The sequence below is a fragment of the Callionymus lyra genome, chromosome 5 (assembly GCF_982586985.1).
Source record: "Callionymus lyra chromosome 5, fCalLyr1.hap1.1, whole genome shotgun sequence".
Taxonomy (NCBI): domain Eukaryota; kingdom Metazoa; phylum Chordata; class Actinopteri; order Syngnathiformes; family Callionymidae; genus Callionymus; species Callionymus lyra.
Genome location: NC_141822.1, coordinates 12742900 through 12761057, shown reverse-complemented (window position 1 = coordinate 12761057; position 18158 = coordinate 12742900). Strand labels below are relative to the sequence as shown.

Below are 18158 nucleotides of genomic sequence, written 5' to 3'. Positions count from 1 at the left end.
TCGTTCACGCCGTGTTTCCCGTCAATGCTTGAAGTTTAATAGACGAGCTGAAGTTTTTAATGAGATAGAAAACCACAAAAATATCTTGAATGAAAAATGCGAAGGCCTTATCATTTAGTTTGAAATATTTTATCATCCTTTCAACATGCTAGCATTCATTTAAAAGAATGCTATCGCCGTTTTTTCGTCCAATCACGACAGATTGGAGACGTTGGAGGTATTGAGACTTTAAAGACTGTAACTTGCAAACACAAACACTAATGATAAAGGAGGAGTTTTCTACATTTTGTTTGATCATCTTATCGACAAAAACGACTACGAATCTTCACCAATCCACTCTTAATGACTTTCAGAAACAAAAATACTTATCTCTTGTGTTATCTCAGGGTCAAGGTGACCCGAAGGCCCGAACACAAATAATAATAAAACTAATTGTTTTATCCCTTCATGTCGTTCACCTTGACCCTGAGATAACACAAGGGTCAAGAGGTCACGGTGACACCCATCGTCGTCATGGAGACAACATCAAACTCGACGCCGACTGGATCTCCCACTGCTGATATCTTCAAACACTTCTGAAATTAATTTAGATTAAATTAAAATCAATATATTTCTTTGTTGTCAATTGTATGACCAGTGTAGTGAAGGCCTCCTGCCCGTAGATGTCAGTGGTTTCACTTTAGCATTTGTTGATTTCTTTAAAGAAAAATTAGTTATAAATGCATAAAAATAAACCTTAAATGTTTAATGGAAAGAAAAAGGGATGGAAGAAACTGAATGAAAGACAGGAAAGTGGACAATCGCACTTTTACTTGAAGATTAAGTCTCAAACTTGAGTTTGTCGTCTGATGTCCGAACACTTCTGAAGACGTTGCCAAAGAGTCCAAAGTCGGCGAACATCTGTGTCCAATAAGATCCAGGGAGAGGAGTGTGAACATGAATGAAGAGTAACAAGCATTTCTAATGGTCGAGCTCGTGAAACCAGTTTATTCACGAGACGTAAAAAAACGACGCCGTAAAAAAGAGTCGTACCCGCAAAAACTCCGCCATCACCTGCCGGTTTCTCTCCCCGAACGAACACCTCGCGCTGATGACTCACGGTTATTATTCTGCTCAGCGGTTTGTGTCATAAAACTTTTCCTCACGTTCTTTGACTCTTTGTTTGTGAGTTTTGCTTTTGTTCCTCTGCTGGTGATGCTGTGTAGAGATCTAAGCCACAGTTGGCTCCACTTCACATGGGCCTGTGTGCGGAGAGGAGGGGTTTTTGTCAAAGGCATCGCCCGTGCTGCTCATTCTCTCGGCACCACAAAGACGGAAGAAAGGCAGAAACAAAAGGATCGGCCTTCTTATTATCAATATAAATCTCTTTTTGGACAGGCATCTGTGGGCTCCTATAGTCTTTAAAAACGCTGTTGATTCAAGAAATCCATGTTTGAACTTGCTAATGTTTTTTTTATTTCATTTCACCCTCCCTCGCTCTCTTTTTTTTTTCCCTCCCCTCCCTGTCTGTGAACGCTCGCTCTACTCATTTGTGCCATTAGCTCTGCAAGCTGTTGTTTGTTTTCTCCCTTTAATGTCATTTTTGTAACTTAAAGAGCAGCCGAATAACAGGCAACGTTTAAAAGGAGGTGGTTTAAAGAAATACACTGCGAAATTAATGTGTGTGTGTGTGTGAGGGCACACACGTGTAGGTGTGTGTGCATGTGTGTGTGAGAGCATGCATGTGTAGGTGTGTGTGTGTTAGGACACTGGCAAAAAAAGTAACTTTGGTCCAGATGTTCTAATTATAGAACAGCTCTGCTGCCTAATGACAGGAAACGCTGGCCCCTGTGTTTCACTGTGTGTAGGTGTGTGTGTGTGTAGGTGTGCATGTGTGTGTGTGTAGGTATGTATGTGCGTGTGTAGGAGTGCATGTGTGTGTAGGTGTGCATGTGTGTGTAGGTATGTATGTGTGTGTGTGTAGGTATGTATGTGCGTGTGTAGGAGTGCATGTGTGTGTAGGTGTGCATGTGTGTGTAGGTATGTATGTGCGTGTGTAGGTGTGGATGTGTGTGTGTATGTATGTGTAGGTGTGGATGTGGATGTGTGTGTGTCTGCATGTGTTTGTAGGTATGTATGTGCATGTGTAGTTGTGCATGTGTGTGTAGGTGTGCATGTGGGTGTGTGTGTGCATGTGTTTGTAGGTATTTATGTGCATGTGTAGGTGTGCATGTGTGTGTGTGTGTAGGTGTGCATGTCTGAGTGTGTGTGTGTGTGTGTGTGTGTGTGTAGGTGTGCATGTGTGTAAGTTTGCATGGGTGTGTAGATGTGTGTATGTAGGTATGCATGTGTGTGTGTAGTTGTTGCATGTATGTGTTTGTGTGCATGTGTGTGTTTAGATGTGCATGTGTGTAAGTGTTCATGGGTGTGTAGATGTGTGTGTGTAAGTGTGCATGGGTGTGTAGATGTGTGTATGTTTGTGTGCATAGAATGTGAGCTAGGTTTGTGTCTGTGTGTGTGCGTCTGTATGTATGTGTTTATGTGCATGCTTGTGTGAGTGTTTGACTGTCTAAGTGTGTATGTGTGTGTGCATGCTTGTGTGAGTGTGTTTAGTTGTGTGTGTGTGTGTCTGAGTAGTTGTGTCTGCATGGTTGTCTGAGTGTGTGTCTGACTAAGTGTGTGTGTGTAGAAGCTTGTGTAAGTGTGTTTAGTTGTGTGTGTGTGCATGCTTGTGTGAGTGTGTGCATGCTTTTCTGTGTGTGTGTTTGTGATTTTGTGTGAGTGTGTGACACACGAAACATACCTTATTGACTAAATCTCTGAGAAAGAATCTTGAATGAAATTCTCGTGGTTTACCTCTTGAAGCTCCGACTATAACTGAGTTTGAAGAGAATATTCCAGACATTCTCAGGACGACAGTCGATACACAACATCATTCCTGCATTTTGAAGCCACGTCAATCAAAAGTAACAATTTAAACCTCAAAGAAGAGATCTATGAAGATATACATTCTGTACCTTCAGTGTTTAACCCACCATGAAAATATCTGTCGTGCTTTGTGTGTTTGACATGAAATTAAACGTTTTTAACTCTTGCTAAGCTCTGCAAAGATGTAACACTCTTAACATGGTTTAATATACTATGTATAAATAATTTATTCTTTGTCTAAAAACTACAATGAAGTGCAATAAACTGATTAAATTAAGCCAACTACACATTAGACAAGAATAAATGCTACATTTAGCTAATGCTAAAAAAATAATTCTCCACATATTCGTCATGTGATGATAGCTATCTCTCATATTTTTAAGATGTCTTTGAACGCAGCATTGTTGCTTCTCTGTTACACACACACATTAAAACATTAAAAGCTGTTTAAATAACTGAGTGCGGTAAACAAAACAAAGTAATACTGTTGCTAAATACTCTTTCGTAGTGACCAAGATTTTAATTGTTCGTCTTCACCGTGAAAACTCTACAATTTTCCATGAATGCATCGTGAGGTTCTTGAAGAAATTTCATGTTGGATTTTGTTTTTTTCAAAGAATACATTTTCTCTACAATATAGTTTTCAACGACCACGACGGTCCCAGTAACGTTTAAACTTCTTGGACCTGGTTCCGAAACTCTCTGGATGAGTTTATGCTTCAACTTTAAATGTCACACAACGAGCTAATGTTTTCGTGGTCATTCTTCGTTCTGTCATTCCTTGTTGCCATAGTGACAAGATGTCAATCGATGCATCATCTCCAACTGTCCTCAGAATCTGAGCTCAGTAACTATGGCGACTAGTCGGGAGAAACTGTCATTCCGAGCCCGATTCCAGATGGCGTCGTTGTCTGTTGCTTTGCTCAAAGGCTCGATTGAACACGGTTAGCATTTTCAATAATGGTGCTTGTTGACGACAGATGATTTGTTCGGGTCGGTGGGACGTTATTTTTTTGAAAGTGTCCTGGTGTTGTTGGAAGCAGCAGGGGAGCATTTGTGAGTGGGATGGACCTGACAAGCCAGATATTGTTGTCATGTTTAATCTTGAATCACTTGTTGTTAGATGTACGTTAGGACATTTTGATTTTCTTTTTCAAAATTGTTATGAAGAAGTTTATAAAAATGTGATGGTATGAACTCCTGGAAGTGCAATAATGTTCCTTAAATGTAGAAAAATGTAAACCAATGAAGAAGAAATCTTTAAGATTCAGCAGATTCAGGAGGAACAAGGTGGTTTTTGTCCGGGTCGTGGAACTGTCGACCAGTTCTGGACATGATCTTGGTAGTTTGATTTGTGGATCTGGAGAAAGAATTCAACCCTGTCTGGGATTATGGGGTATCAAATACCCCGATAAAGGCAGTCTGTTCTCTGTACGAACGATTGAAGACCTTGGTCTGAAGTCAGACTTGTTTCCAGTGAAGGTTTTTACTGCTGGATTCCTTACCATAGATTCTGTTAAAAACTTTTATGGATAGATTTTCTAGACACAGCCGTCTTTAGGGGACTGGTTTGGTGGGATTTCAGTCTCTTTTTGTTTTCCGGGTGTCTTCATGGGACTGTAACCTTCAGGTGTTGCTGCAGTGGTTCGCGACCGAGTGTGAAGCCTCAGGGATGAAGACCAGCGACTCCAAATCCTGGTTCTCAGTCGTAATAATGACACACCCTAAGTGAAGGACTTAAAATGACAATATGAAAACCAAACTCTCTTGACTCACTAGCATGTTTCAAATGTTGAAGTCGTCTTCTCCAAGATGCAGGAAGTCCCTCATCATGACCATGTTTTCAAGTTATTACTTTATAAAGTTTTCCCTTGTCTGAAATCTGGGCGAACGAGAGGTTACGAGAGCAGTGCTTTGCTTATTCAACTTTTGAAACATGCAAGTAAGTTAGGACAATTGGATTTTGACATGAGTTGCAGTAGTGTCAGAAGTTGCAGAAGTATCTCAGATATCTTAAGATTTACCGGGCGATGTCTGCAGTTTATGCGGTTGATACACTGATCTTTGGTGGGGAAAAGAGAGCTAAGCTAAAAGGCAAAGCTCTCTGTGCACCGGTCACCTATGGACACGAACCGTGGCTACAATTGCTGGCTGGGTTCTCCCTTGGAGATGAGGTGAGAAGCACCGTCACCCAGGAGAGGCTGGGAGTAGAGCAGCTGCATAGACACATATTTAAGGTTCGCAGTTTTATGAAAAACAAGTTTTTGAACAACATTTACATTTTGTCTTTCTTCACTTTCTTGCTTTAGTTGTCTTGCTTAATGATCGGCGTTCAGCTCGCGTTGAGTCGGATCCTGAACCGAAACCACGACTCCAAACAGGAAAAGCGAGCGGTTTAAGGTTATTGTCGCGCTCTGAAAAACATCAACACAATCCCGCGGCAAAAACACGGAGAAAGTTGTAGGAACGAATAAGAGGGGAGGCGGAAGGAAGGAAAAGAAAGAAGGGAAGAAGGATAAGAAGAGATTCAAGTTGGAAAACAGGACGTGGTCAGCTTCCTGATGACGTGACATCACGTCCTCTGCACAGACATATACAAACACATGAGCACAGACACACAAACACACAATAGGTTTGATTCTGGGTGTTCAGGGGGACTTTAAAGGATGGAAAATGTAACACGCGTTGTTTGTGTGTCTTTCTTCAAGCCACAGTTTGCATCACATCATTAGACGACAAAGTATTTTGGGGTTTGATTCAATCACACTTGTGTTCAGATGGTGAACTCATTGTTGTGCGTCTGTAACTCATTGTTGTGCGTCTGTCCCGGAGCTGGTTGAAGTCACTCGGGTTCAAAAGAACAGATAAATCACACGACATTGACCCATTTTTTTTTTTTTTTTTCAATTTGAAAGTACACTTGCACGCTCGTGTTTTCAATGCGCACATAAACACATGTGCACACGCATACACGTACACACTTGTACAAATAGGAGTCTGTTTTGTGTCGGGCAGGTCTTAATAGGATCACTGTGAGAGACACGGAGCTGTCTGTCAGTCTAAGTTCATTAACTGATGATAGATATCCAACATTTTGTGTGTGTGTGTGTGTGTGTGTGTGTGTGTGTGTGTGTGTGTGTGTGTGTGTGTGTGCGTGTGCGTGGAAGAAGTGGGCATGCTATGAGTTGGTGTTGTCCTGTTGTGAGTCTCAAATCTCTCCCTCTGGTGTAATTTCGGGGCCTCAGTCGTAGGTCTTATCAGGTGCCGAACACATGGACGCCTCCTTCTCTCCTCCTCCTCCACACCTTTCAACTTGTGCACAGTGACCTGTATTCCTCTCTCCTCCCTCTCATCTCCTCCCTTCACTCCACTCCTCTCACTTTTCAATAGGTGCAGGAGGTTTCCTTTAATTGATGTTTTCCTTCACCTCTGCTGCTCCTGCACCTGGACCTTCAGACTGAAGACTCCCCCCACAACACACACACACACACACACACACTCTCACACACACTCACACACACTCCTGATGTTGGAGCAGCACTCAGCTTTATTTTAATACTTTATATCCACTTAAATTACACTCAGTCAATCATCCAGTGGTGGCGGACACCCTGGAAAGGTCACGACTCTATCACAGTCCTTTACTGTCGTTATTACACCTCTGTATGTGTGGGAGGAAACCAGAGTGCACGGAGGAAAACTCATCAAATTCTCTTCTTTCGATATCAGTTTGAGTCTTTTTGGACGTCTTTGTTTGATTGTTGACGTCAATACTTTTCTTGTTTCTTGTCTTAAACACTGACGTCTCTATGGGTCACATTAACTTTTATCTACTTTGATTAAAAGACAATTATCCAGCAGGCCACATACAATGACTTATTTTTAATATGGAGGGATATATGGATAGATGGATGGATGGAGGGATAGATGATGGGATAGAGGGGTAGATGGGGGGATGGATAGATGGAGGGATATATGGATAGATGAATGGATGGAGGGATAGATGTAGGGGTAGATAGAGGGATAGAGGGGTAGATGGAGGGATATAAGGATGGATGGAGGATAGATGAAGGGATATATGGATAGAGGGAGGGGTAGATGGAGGGATAGATGATAGATTTATGGATGGAGGGATAGGTGAAGGGATAAATGGATAGATGGATGAATGGAGAGATACATGGATAGATTGATGGATTGAGGGATAGGTGAAGGGATAGATGGATAGATAGATGGATGGAGGGTTAGATGAAGGGCTATATGAATGGATGGAATGGATGGATGGATGGATGGATGGATGGATGGATGGATGGATGGATGGATGGATGGATGGATGGATGGATGGATGGATTCACAAGACAAATATACATAAAAAAAAGCTCTCTATTTATGAGCATAAGGATTTTTTAAAGGGAAAACATTAACTTCAACTTGGTTTTGTGTCCAAGTATTTAAATACTGGTGTCAGGGGTTTAAAAAACACAACAAAACGAGCTCCAGGGAGAAATAATTCCTACCTTTTCTTCGATACAATTGACAGCTTTAATATAAAAACGTTTTCCATAACTGGAAAATTATTCTGTTCTTAGTTTGGTTATTGACGATATTTAAACAATGGATGTTTATTCACACACACATTGTTGTGTTTGTTTTTTAATCCACATCTTTACACTTCTGAGTATAAAGATGATATGTTTAGAACTAATTATTATATATAATGTTAAACAAACGATCGAAGCGAGTACAAAACTGTACGTTGACCGTGTTAGCACTAGCGTACCGTTAGCATGACGGCTAGCTTCACCTGCGTCGTCTCTTCTTCTCACACCTTTCTCTTCTCTCTGCAGACATGGAGGAGAGGACGAGTGGAGGAGGTTCGTGGGTCGGCGGGAGTCGATCTTCTAAGGTAACTAACGTCAACATCGGTCATAAAAGGTTCAGTATCTCACGCCAGCGTCGTGTCCGTGCAGAGCTACGCCGAAGGATCTCAGTACATGGCGTCGCACGAGAGCCTCTCGCCGCCGTACAACAACAACAACAACAACTCCCGGCTCGCAGGTACGTACTTCCTGCGCCCGACCCGCCTTCCCGAGAGTTCGCCATGGGTGACACACTCGTGAGGAAACAGGTCATCTGGCGCTCTGTCTCCCCCCCCCGTCTCTCTCCCCCCTTTGGCCCACCACATGGAAAACGCCAGGCAGAGTGTGCTCATTTACCCATGATGCTCTCTGCCCCTGGCTCTCTACGATGTGGCGCCAGTTGTGAGCAAATGGCCACTGACACAGATAATCTGCTTCCTCCTCTCTTACACACTCGTGCAGCATGAGAGACACAACAAACACACACACACAAACACACACACACACACACTCGGCTTAATTACCTTTCACAGGCGCTCGCGGTGACTTCGCCGTAAAAACTCTCAGTGGTTTTTGAAGTGGACGTTCATTTTTGAACCCAACAGGTGCAGGAACATCTGAAGTTCTGGTTCTGGTCAAACACCTCCATATTCATCAGACACGACCCGTTATCACGAGGGTTGGTAGTTGGATGTCCGGAGTGTTGTTGCGAGGAGAGTTTTTACTAGCTTTGTGTCAAAAAAATCATGTATTTAAACACTTGGTTGAGCTTTTATTTTGAAGGAAAAAGACGGGAGAAGGAATTGTAAAAAAAAAACTCTCCGGAGAGATGATGAGAATCTCCGTATAATCATGAAATATCAAAGTTTTCCCCTCCGTGGCGCGCGACTGATCCATTGTGTGTGTGATGCGTTGTGACACTGTTGTGATTATGGGATGTATGTGCAGAGGCAGCGAGGAGAGTCAGAAATGGAAATATCGTCTTCTTCATCTGCTGCGTGAGAAGCTCATTTTACTTTGATAATAACAACACTAAGAGACGGAGACAGCCACGGATATGGAGTCGTAACACACACACACACAAATACACACTCACACACACTCACACTTACTCACACACGTACACACAAAAATATTTTATTGTGGGTTTTTTTGTCCGTCAGCTTTTGTCAAATGTCTGTTTCAGAACTTTAAATCGTATCTGTGAACATTTTTAAGAATAAAAGTTCGATTTTTCTTCTTGATAAAAACAACAACTATGAAGCATAAACACCTGGAGTTTAGGGTATTTGTGTGTTTCTAGTGTCAACTTTTTTATTTTTATCTCACACTAGTTCAAATACTCATTGGTATAAAAAATAATAATTAAAAAAATTGCTTAAAATACATTTCTCGGCCTGAATATCGTGTAAAGGAGATGAAATTCTGGAAATCATCATCATATAATATATATTAAATATAGTATGAATTTAATTAAAATTGGACATATTTTTTACAGGGGGGTCTTAAGCCTCTTTTTTCACCCCTTTACAAAAAACGAAAAGGGCTGAAATTATGGAATTCACCGTTACTTGATACATCATATATATTCTATGAATTCCATTGAAACTGAACCTTTTTCTAGGGGGATCTTCTGTATCCATTTGCGCCCCCTTACAATTGGCGAGTGGAGCCAGATTAGTGTAAATCTGCCTAAGTACAGTGTGTATTAAAACCAAGTAACACCAAAATACATTTCCCGGCCATTCGATTGCGGAAAGGAGATGGAATTCTGGAAGTGATTCTCATAGAATATATATTAAATATGGTATAAATTTCATAAAAATGGGACTTAATTTAATTTTTACAGGGAGTCTATAGTCTCTCACTTTGCCCTCAGACAAATAACCAAATAATTATTATACATATGATAAATTTTGTTGAAATTTAACCTATTCACATTTCCTGGGGGCATCTTCTGTCTTCATTTGCGCCCCCTTAACATTCAGGTTGTCAATATGTATTAAAAAATAGTATACATTCTATAGAAATTGGACCCATTTGAATTTTTTCGCCCCCCTTGCGCCATCTTTCCTTCTTCCTGATCTAGTTGACCTGCTCCCTAAAATCTTCATGAAAGGTCATTAGTCGTATTACATGTTCAGATCAAAACAGGAGCAATTTAAAAAATGTCATTGGGGGTCTTCTGCCCCCCTTTCTACCCCTCTTACAATCAACAAAAAGAGATAAACTTCTGGAAATCTACCTGGATTAGTGCATAATATTAATGGTTTCAATTTCATCCAAATTGGACACAACGGTTGAGAGTCTCTACGAAGTTAAATCAGACACACACTTAGTATTTTATACGTGTAGAAGATTTAAACCAGTCAAACTCTGGACTGATCTGATTCATACATATTATATTATTATTATAATATAATGTTATTTGTGAAAAACATGCAAACACAAAAGGTAAAAGCAAACACAAGACAGAACACAAAACAACAATGAGGCATAAATACAACAACGTCATCAAAAGTCCCTCGGTTGTGTTCTATTGTGCGTTTTTCAAAGTGCGTTTCTCCTCTTGTGTCACCGTGACTTCTATAGTGTGTCTGTCTTGTTTCCTTACCCCGGCCAACCTTTCTTAACCCCCCCAACATTAGATTAGAGTGATGTTATGCTCTAGATAATCAGCCGAGGGATTAGTGTCATCTCAGCGACCCTACTAGATTAATCTGCAGCCTTACACACATGCAAACACACACACACACACACACATCCTACTGTGCTGGCATCGACACACACACACATCGACGCACAAACACACACAGTGATCCTTGAATTGATTGTTGAATTACAGTTGTTGGTTAAAGATTTGGGGAGACACGGAGGGGCTTAGTGTGCGTTTGTGTGTGCGCGGTGCAGTTGTGTGGTTGCTAAAGAGAGCAGGTGCATGCGTCAGTGTAACTGTCATCGATAGTAAATGAGGTGCTCAGCGGTTTTCGACTTATAAGCATATTCATCTATAAATAAAAAAGCTTCAGTCACTTCTCTTACACAACCTCCATCAACTATCTTTCATCTCAGTGGAAACTTTGTAGCATCAACCTGTGCAATTAATTCTCGTTGTGTTGATGATGTATTTTAATAGACACAAAAAAACAGTCAGTTCCGAAGAGAGTTTACTAGTTTGATGTTCTGGACTATTTTATAATAGCTGGAACCACCCCTAATATTGTTTTAAAAAATAAGATTGTTTCTTCATTCACCTGCGCTGCAGGAAGGAGAGATTCTTCCCCTACTCTTGTCATGGTTATTATTATCTGGTTATTTAATTAAATTTTTTTTATTTTTTTTTATTAAAGTTTATAACTTCCTATTAACCACTTCTGTATTGTGTACTGTGTGCAAATGTATAAATGTTTACTGTCCATGTATTTATCACAATTTTATTTATTATTGTGTTTATCTTATGCATTTATTTTATTATTATTATTCTACTGCATTATCATTACTGTTTATTATCATTATACATATCAAAATGTATATTTTGTTCAGCCCATGACTTACATTGTTAATCCTTGTGTTATCTCAGGGTCAAGTTGACCTAAAGGTTTGAAAACCAAATGTGTTTTTGTTATCCCTTGTGTAGTCTCAGGTTCAAGGTGACCTAAAGGCCTGAAAACAAATGTGTTTGTGGTATCCATTGTGTTGTCTCAGGATGAAGGGGAAGGACCTCCCTGGCTTCCATAAATAGATATGCAGTGGTGGAGGTCGTTGACCTTGAACCAGAGGCAACACAAGGGATACATTAAACACATTTGTTTTCCTTTGATTTAATAATAAAGGTGTCATCTTAAACAACAATTGGAACTAGTTATCTTTATAAATCATCCACAGTCTGTGGTTTGGCCCCTCTGCAGAAACCTCTTTTTTTACACGGATATTTTCGTTTACCGGTTAATGGAGTTACTTTAAAACAATGGTGTGGATCACATGTTCACCTTGGGTCTGATTCGATGTGACATCGTGATGAAAGGTTTGGTTCGGTCCAGGGTGGAGTTCAGTCCTGAAACACACAAGCGTTCCTGACGCCGTCCATGTTGTTTTATTTACACGTTGTTTTCCTGAAAGACTGTCAGAGTCGTTCATGGGGTTAAGTGCTGACAAATAAACGTATAGAGTTGTTATTGCATTGACATACAGCCAAAGTGTGTGTGTGTGTGTGTGTAGGTGTGTGTACCTATATAAAGTGTAGGCAAAAATTCCGAATCCTCTGTTTCTGTCATGAATCCAGATGAGGTCTCTGGAGACTGAAGCTCAGGTCAGTCATGTTACTTTGTGTGTGTTTATATGTGTGTTATTTTTTTTTATGTCTGTGTGTCCTTTACCTCCATCTCTTCCTGTCTGTGCTGCTATGTGTGTGTGTGTGTGATGCTGTGTGTGTGTGTGTGTGTGTGTGTGACAGACTGTGAAATGGTGCGTAGTAGCACCTGGGCCCTTCAGTGTTGATTGATCGGCCTGGTCATGTGGAAGAGTCCCATCTGGCCAGCCATGCTCGTGTGTGTGTGTACACATGTGCACGTGTGTGTTTTTTTAATGTGTGTGTTTGCCTTTGTGCGCGCGTGAGCGATGTCCTGTGTGTGTGTGTGTGTGTGTGTGTGTTGGACAGACTCGTGTGTGTAAGGGGTGAGAGGGAGTGATAAAGACGTGTAGCAGAAAATAATATGTTTATGGAGGTGTGGTGAAGATGGGCTGAGAGAGGAAAAGAGAATATCTCCCCCCCCCACCTCACCCCTCACCCCCTCACAGATGAGCAGGTTATCCGAACGATGAGTTTGCAATTACCCCGAAATGATTATTGGTGCTCTCTGAACACTGGTGTCATTTCAAAGTCTGTTTTTTCTTCTTTTTTTGTCAATTGTTTCTCGTAATGTTAAACAGAGTCGGAGTCTCCACCTCCGTGTACAGATGCTAACTGATGACTAGCTTGTCCTCGGGTGTGAGGGACCTGTCGGTAAATCAAGACCTTCGTCTTCTGGCTCAGCTCCTTTTTCACCACGACAGACCGATACAAAGAAAGAGCTGCATGTTCATCTCTTCTCCAAACTAGGAGCGACAACATTTTTTTTATATACATGTAACCGTAGCTTCTAACCGTCGCGTCACCGGTTACATGATGGAGATTTTTCATCTGTGATGATCTTCTATCGCAGTTCCGTAATGTAACCACTAGAGGGTTCTGTCTCAATTCAAACACCTCTGACCGAAAAACTTCCTGCAGAAAGAAAAACAAGATGGGTACAGATGTACTCTTGTAGAGGCAAATATGTACTAAATTATAGCCAACGTAACAGATGACTTCATTTTCCGTATTCTCCGTACTATATCCATGACTCTCTTAGTATTACTCCAATATTCTCGTAGCATTACTCCGTGATTCTCGTAGCATTACTCCATGATTCTCTTAGCATTACTCCATGCTTCTTGTAGTATTACTCCATGATTCTCCTAGCATTACTCCATGATACCCGTAGTATTACTCCAAGATTCTCGTAGTATTACTCCAAGATTCTTCTAGCATTACTCCATGATTCTCCTAGCATTACTCCATGATTCTTGTAGTATTACTCCATGATTCTCGTAGCATTAATCCATGATTCTCATAGTATTACTCCATGATTCTCCTAGCATTACGCTATGATTCTCCTAGCATTACTCTATGATTCTCATAGTATTACTCCAAGATTCTCAGTATTACTCCAAGATTCTCAGTATTACTCCAAGATTCTCATAGCATTTACTCCATGATTCTCAAAGTAGTACTCCAAAATTCTCATAGTAATACTCCAAGATTCTCGTAGCATGCAGGCTGAACAACAGTTGTGTAGTTTTAACATCTAAATAACAAATGGTTCACTTCAAAACCCTTTTTCAAAAAAATGTATTTCTGTTTAAAGTTGAACGAAGCGTCTGCTCTAGAAGAAAGTGACAACTGAACACATGCAGCAGCACAAGTTAGAAAACAAGACAAAGTCATTTTATTTCATTAGAAAGTCCAGCTGGAGAAAATTGTTTCATTTATGAAGTCGTTGAATATGTGACAGTTTAAAAAATTAAACACGGTCAGTAAATGATTCACTTAATTTGAATTGTGTCATTATTGTTTTTATGTTGAAATGATTTCAAGATTTTCTTTTTCTTGCTTGTTTAATAAATTCTCTGACCGTTCACTGGAATACAGTTGAAGGGCCCGGGGACCCATTTAAAGGGTTCTTGCCACTAATAAAGAGAATGTATTGATATATTTACATGAATGTATTATTTAAACGGAAAAATTAAAATGAAACTAAAAGGACTTGGTGTGTGATTGTTTAAATTTCATTGTTATTACTCCTTAAAACTTTAAGTTATTAACCATTGTGTTATCTCTGGGTGAAGGTGACCCGGAGAGACGGAAACAAATGTGTTTGTGGTATCCCTTGTGTTGTCTGTGGCTTCCATAAATACATATGTGGTGGTGGAGGTCATTCACAACAAGGGATACGACAAACAAATTGGTTTTCAGGCCTTTCGATTCACCTTGACCCAGAGGCAACACAAGGGACAAGACAAACACATTATTCAAGGGCCTTCGGGTCATCTTGACCCTGAGATAACACAAGGGTTATCAAGTCCGATTTGAACTTAAGGGAACAATAAAGTTTGACTGTGATTATGGTGGAAAAATGGCACAAAAGCAGCAGTAGTTGAAACTTCTACATAATGACTGGAAACAAGCTGCTTGGCAGAGGTCTTCACTCTCTAAGGACTACTTATGTACAAGCAGAAACTTTGGATTTTATTGTGAACTACTTTTGTATTGATCGTATTGTAACAGTTATATATTTCACAGTGTAAAACTTTCTAGTTCCTGGTTGACGTTTGCCAATTATTCTCGTGGTAATTATCAAGTTAAACAAACGATAGTGTGTTTTAAAACCCTTTGAATGCGTTTCTTCCTCCTCGTGTAAATATTTGGACACGTTTTTATTCCGATCAGGACTTTACGCCGAGTGTCCTCGAAACGTCCCGATCCGACGAGATCAACCAACAGTTTGTAATCCAATCCGACGCCGCGGAGGTGTCGGTTCGGATCCCTATCCATTTTTTTGATCAGAGTATTTTCTGATAGCTAATTAGGCATGGAGGGCGAGCCATCGACAGATGCATTCATCATCATAAAACGTAATAATTAATGACATTCCAACAAAGACAAATATGCAAATGAGCGGCGCTCATTAGCATTTTCATATTCAGTTCCCATAATGCTTTTGCTGACAAGGTTGTAATTAATGAAAATTCATGTCTCTTAGCAGAGGTCTAGATTGGATCGCATTGGTTCCCAATCCCCCAAATGAGGAGTGAAGGAAGAAAAATCATGGCGGGGATCGGTGCCAAGTTTTTTGGGGGAGATGAGCAGGAGAGGAGGGGTGTGGGGGGGGCAACGAGTGAGGGATGGAGGGAGAGACCTGCAAAGTGGATCGCGGTTAGGGAAAAAATAAAAAGGCAGATGGCTCGGGATGAAAGTCGGGCGCAGGAGAGAAGGAAGTGAAGAGGAAGTTAGAAAGTTGTGATTGTTAAAGAGTCGCCCGAAGACGCAAAAATAAAAGAAAATGACATCTCGATTTCGGGATTATTTCACTTGTTTTAATCTGGTCCTTAAAGTTTGAATTCATGCTTTTTATCGGATGCTCTTGGATATTGACACATTTGAGGGAGATAAATAAAAAAAACTTTGACTGAATCAACATTTATTATAAAAATGAAAAATACAAGTTAGAGTCGTAGTACAAATAATCCCATTTTTATTCTTCCCCCGAATCACTTGACAAGAAAATCATGGACTTCTGGGTATTTTACTTGAGGCCAAATCTGTCCGTCGGGTCATATTATGTGGCCCCGCTCTTGGCTAGACTCAAAATCAGGTTATTGTTGATGCTGACATTGTGACCGATCAAGATGCACGTGTTTCGATATTAAGAGATTATTTAATTCAACATTTATTTAGTGACAAATTCAAACTTCACTCATTTTCTACTCACCCTCATATCGACTAAGAGTTGGGATTATTTTCAGAGTAATCTGTTATTTTTTAGAGTCATTGAGAAAAATGTTTTTTCATTTGACTTTTGCAAACCGCGCTCACTCTTCTTCGTCCAAAAATACACTTAAAAACGTTCTCGTCTGTGACGTCCCTTGTTTTGAAGCCTCGACAAGAGGAACTGTTTCGCTGAAAATTAAACAAGTCTGTATTTTGAGATTGTTTAGACAAGCTTTTGTCTGATCTTGCGATATATCGGTGTAGTATGTTAGCAATTTAGCTTCTGCTAACAAACAAGCATACAATATAGACTTTGTGACGATTGTTTTGGTCAGTGTGAAGTAAAATAAACTAAAAATACGTGTCGATATTTATTAGAAACAATCTCCATTAAAAGAGAACAACTTCCAAAAGAAAGGTTAACGGATCCAAAAGATGATGCCTCAAAACGACTGCATCGGAGTAACATGCTAACTAGTGGTCATATAATAATAAAATAAAATAAAAATAAGTGTCCCCGCCGAGCAATTGTCACAACTCGTTTCATTTTTTTCCAGAATAAATCCTTGTGTCGAGGCTTCAATAAAAAAAGGAAGTCATTATGTATTTTTGGACGAAGCTAGCAGCTAATCTAGCAGCATCTGCTTAAAACTATTTTAGAATACAATATAAATAAAAATTGCACAACAATTTCTAATGCTGTGGCTTCAATACAAGATGAAAGTTACAGACGAGCAGTACGGAGGTATTTGGATGTTTATAAGTGTCTTTTTTTGGACGAAGACGAAGACAACTGAGCTCCAGTCGCTACATTAAAATGAAGAAACATTTTTGTCTATAACTCTAAAAAGGAACAGATTACATTTAAAATAATCCCAATCCTTAGTCGACATGAGTGTGAGTAGAAAATGAGTGAAGTTTGAACTATGACCTTAAAATAGATCTTTTAAGAATTGAAGACAACATTTTTTACCCTTGTTTATCTCTTGTGTCCACCTGAAGGTCATCAAGACCTAAATTGCAACTAAAATAGCAGCAAAAGCTGTAGATTATAAATTAAATTTAAGGAAGAAATCATTTGTTGTGTTCAAAGGGTATCATTTTAAATGTAGATTTGTGGGATTCAACAACAAAAAATACAAGTTTGCCTCCTTTCAAAGTAAATAAAGTGCTGTGTATATGTGTGTGTGTGTGTGTGTGTGTGTGTTTGTGCTTTGGGACGAGGGTCACATTAATCCTTGGGAAGAATAAAAGTGTTCAGATTAGATGGTTTGGGTTTGTTCTGATTAAAGCCGGATAATCTCTGCAAAGTGCAGTTTGTGCGTCGGGACAGTCTCCCGATAATGACAGCGATAGATGACGGAGATAATGCCGTCGTCTGGTCACGTGACGTCGTCACACACACCGACCGACGCCGTCATTAGTGCGGCGGCGTCCTCCTTCGGCGTTACCCCGTGGATTAGCGACGAAATCGTCTTCCTCGCTCCTCTTCTAATATGGAAATGAGCCGGGAAAATATTTGGGAAATTATCATTTTTAAAGGTCGTGACCTTTTTTAGGAGTCGTATCCGTTTTTTTCAGAAACGTGACTTTAAATGTTGCTATAGTGAGATTTTTTTTGTTTTTTTTTAAAGCAACAGCAATTGTCGACACTTCATGTTTGTAGAGATTATGTTTGTGTTGATTATGAAATAAAACAACACAACGTTCACTATTGAAGTCGCACAAAGAGAAGTGTTTTAGAGTGCGACGGTCCTGGAATACTGATGTCTAAGTGTATGTGTGTGTGTGTGTGTGTGTGTGTGTGTGAGGGAGAGAAGTGTTGGCACGAGATATCTGTCGCCCCCCTGGGCATTGCTAACGTGGCACTGCCCCCTCCACAGCAGCATGGCACTGAGTCTGTGCCCTGTTTTGTCTTTGTGTTGAAAACTACCAGAGTCTATTTCTGTGTGTGCGTCTAGGTGTGTGTGTGTGTGCATGTGGGTTACCTATCTATGTGTGCGTTTGTTTTGTGTGCCCCCCTTCAATTTGTTATATCGAACACCGTTTTGAGATAAATAAAAAAAAACAACACTTTTGTCGTCCACTGTGTGTTGTGTGCGTATGGTTACAGACTCACACAACACACAACACGACACCTGGTTGCCTCTGACCCTGTCTTACTGGGACAGGTGCTTTCGAAATGTGTCAAATCGATGAATGAATGACGAAGATCAGAAGCATTGGATTTGCTACTTTTTCATTTAAAAAACAGTAAATTGATAAGACGTTCGGATGGAGTGGACTCTACTGCCTTGCTCATGGGCACAATTTCCACGTCAAATATT

The 18158-nt window shown here is 40.2% G+C and overlaps 1 protein-coding gene across 1 annotated transcript in view; it reads left to right on the top strand.

The window, feature by feature from the left end:
• The window catches only part of tcf4 (transcription factor 4), a 134536-nt gene that overhangs the window by 34904 nt on the left and 81474 nt on the right, over positions 1 to 18158 (top strand). Inside the window, exons 5-6 of the mRNA XM_087791000.1 lie at positions 7752 to 7810; positions 7875 to 7962. Coding sequence (XP_087647126.1) covers positions 7752 to 7810; positions 7875 to 7962 — 147 coding nt within the window. The remainder of the gene's footprint in view (positions 1 to 7751; positions 7811 to 7874; positions 7963 to 18158) is intronic.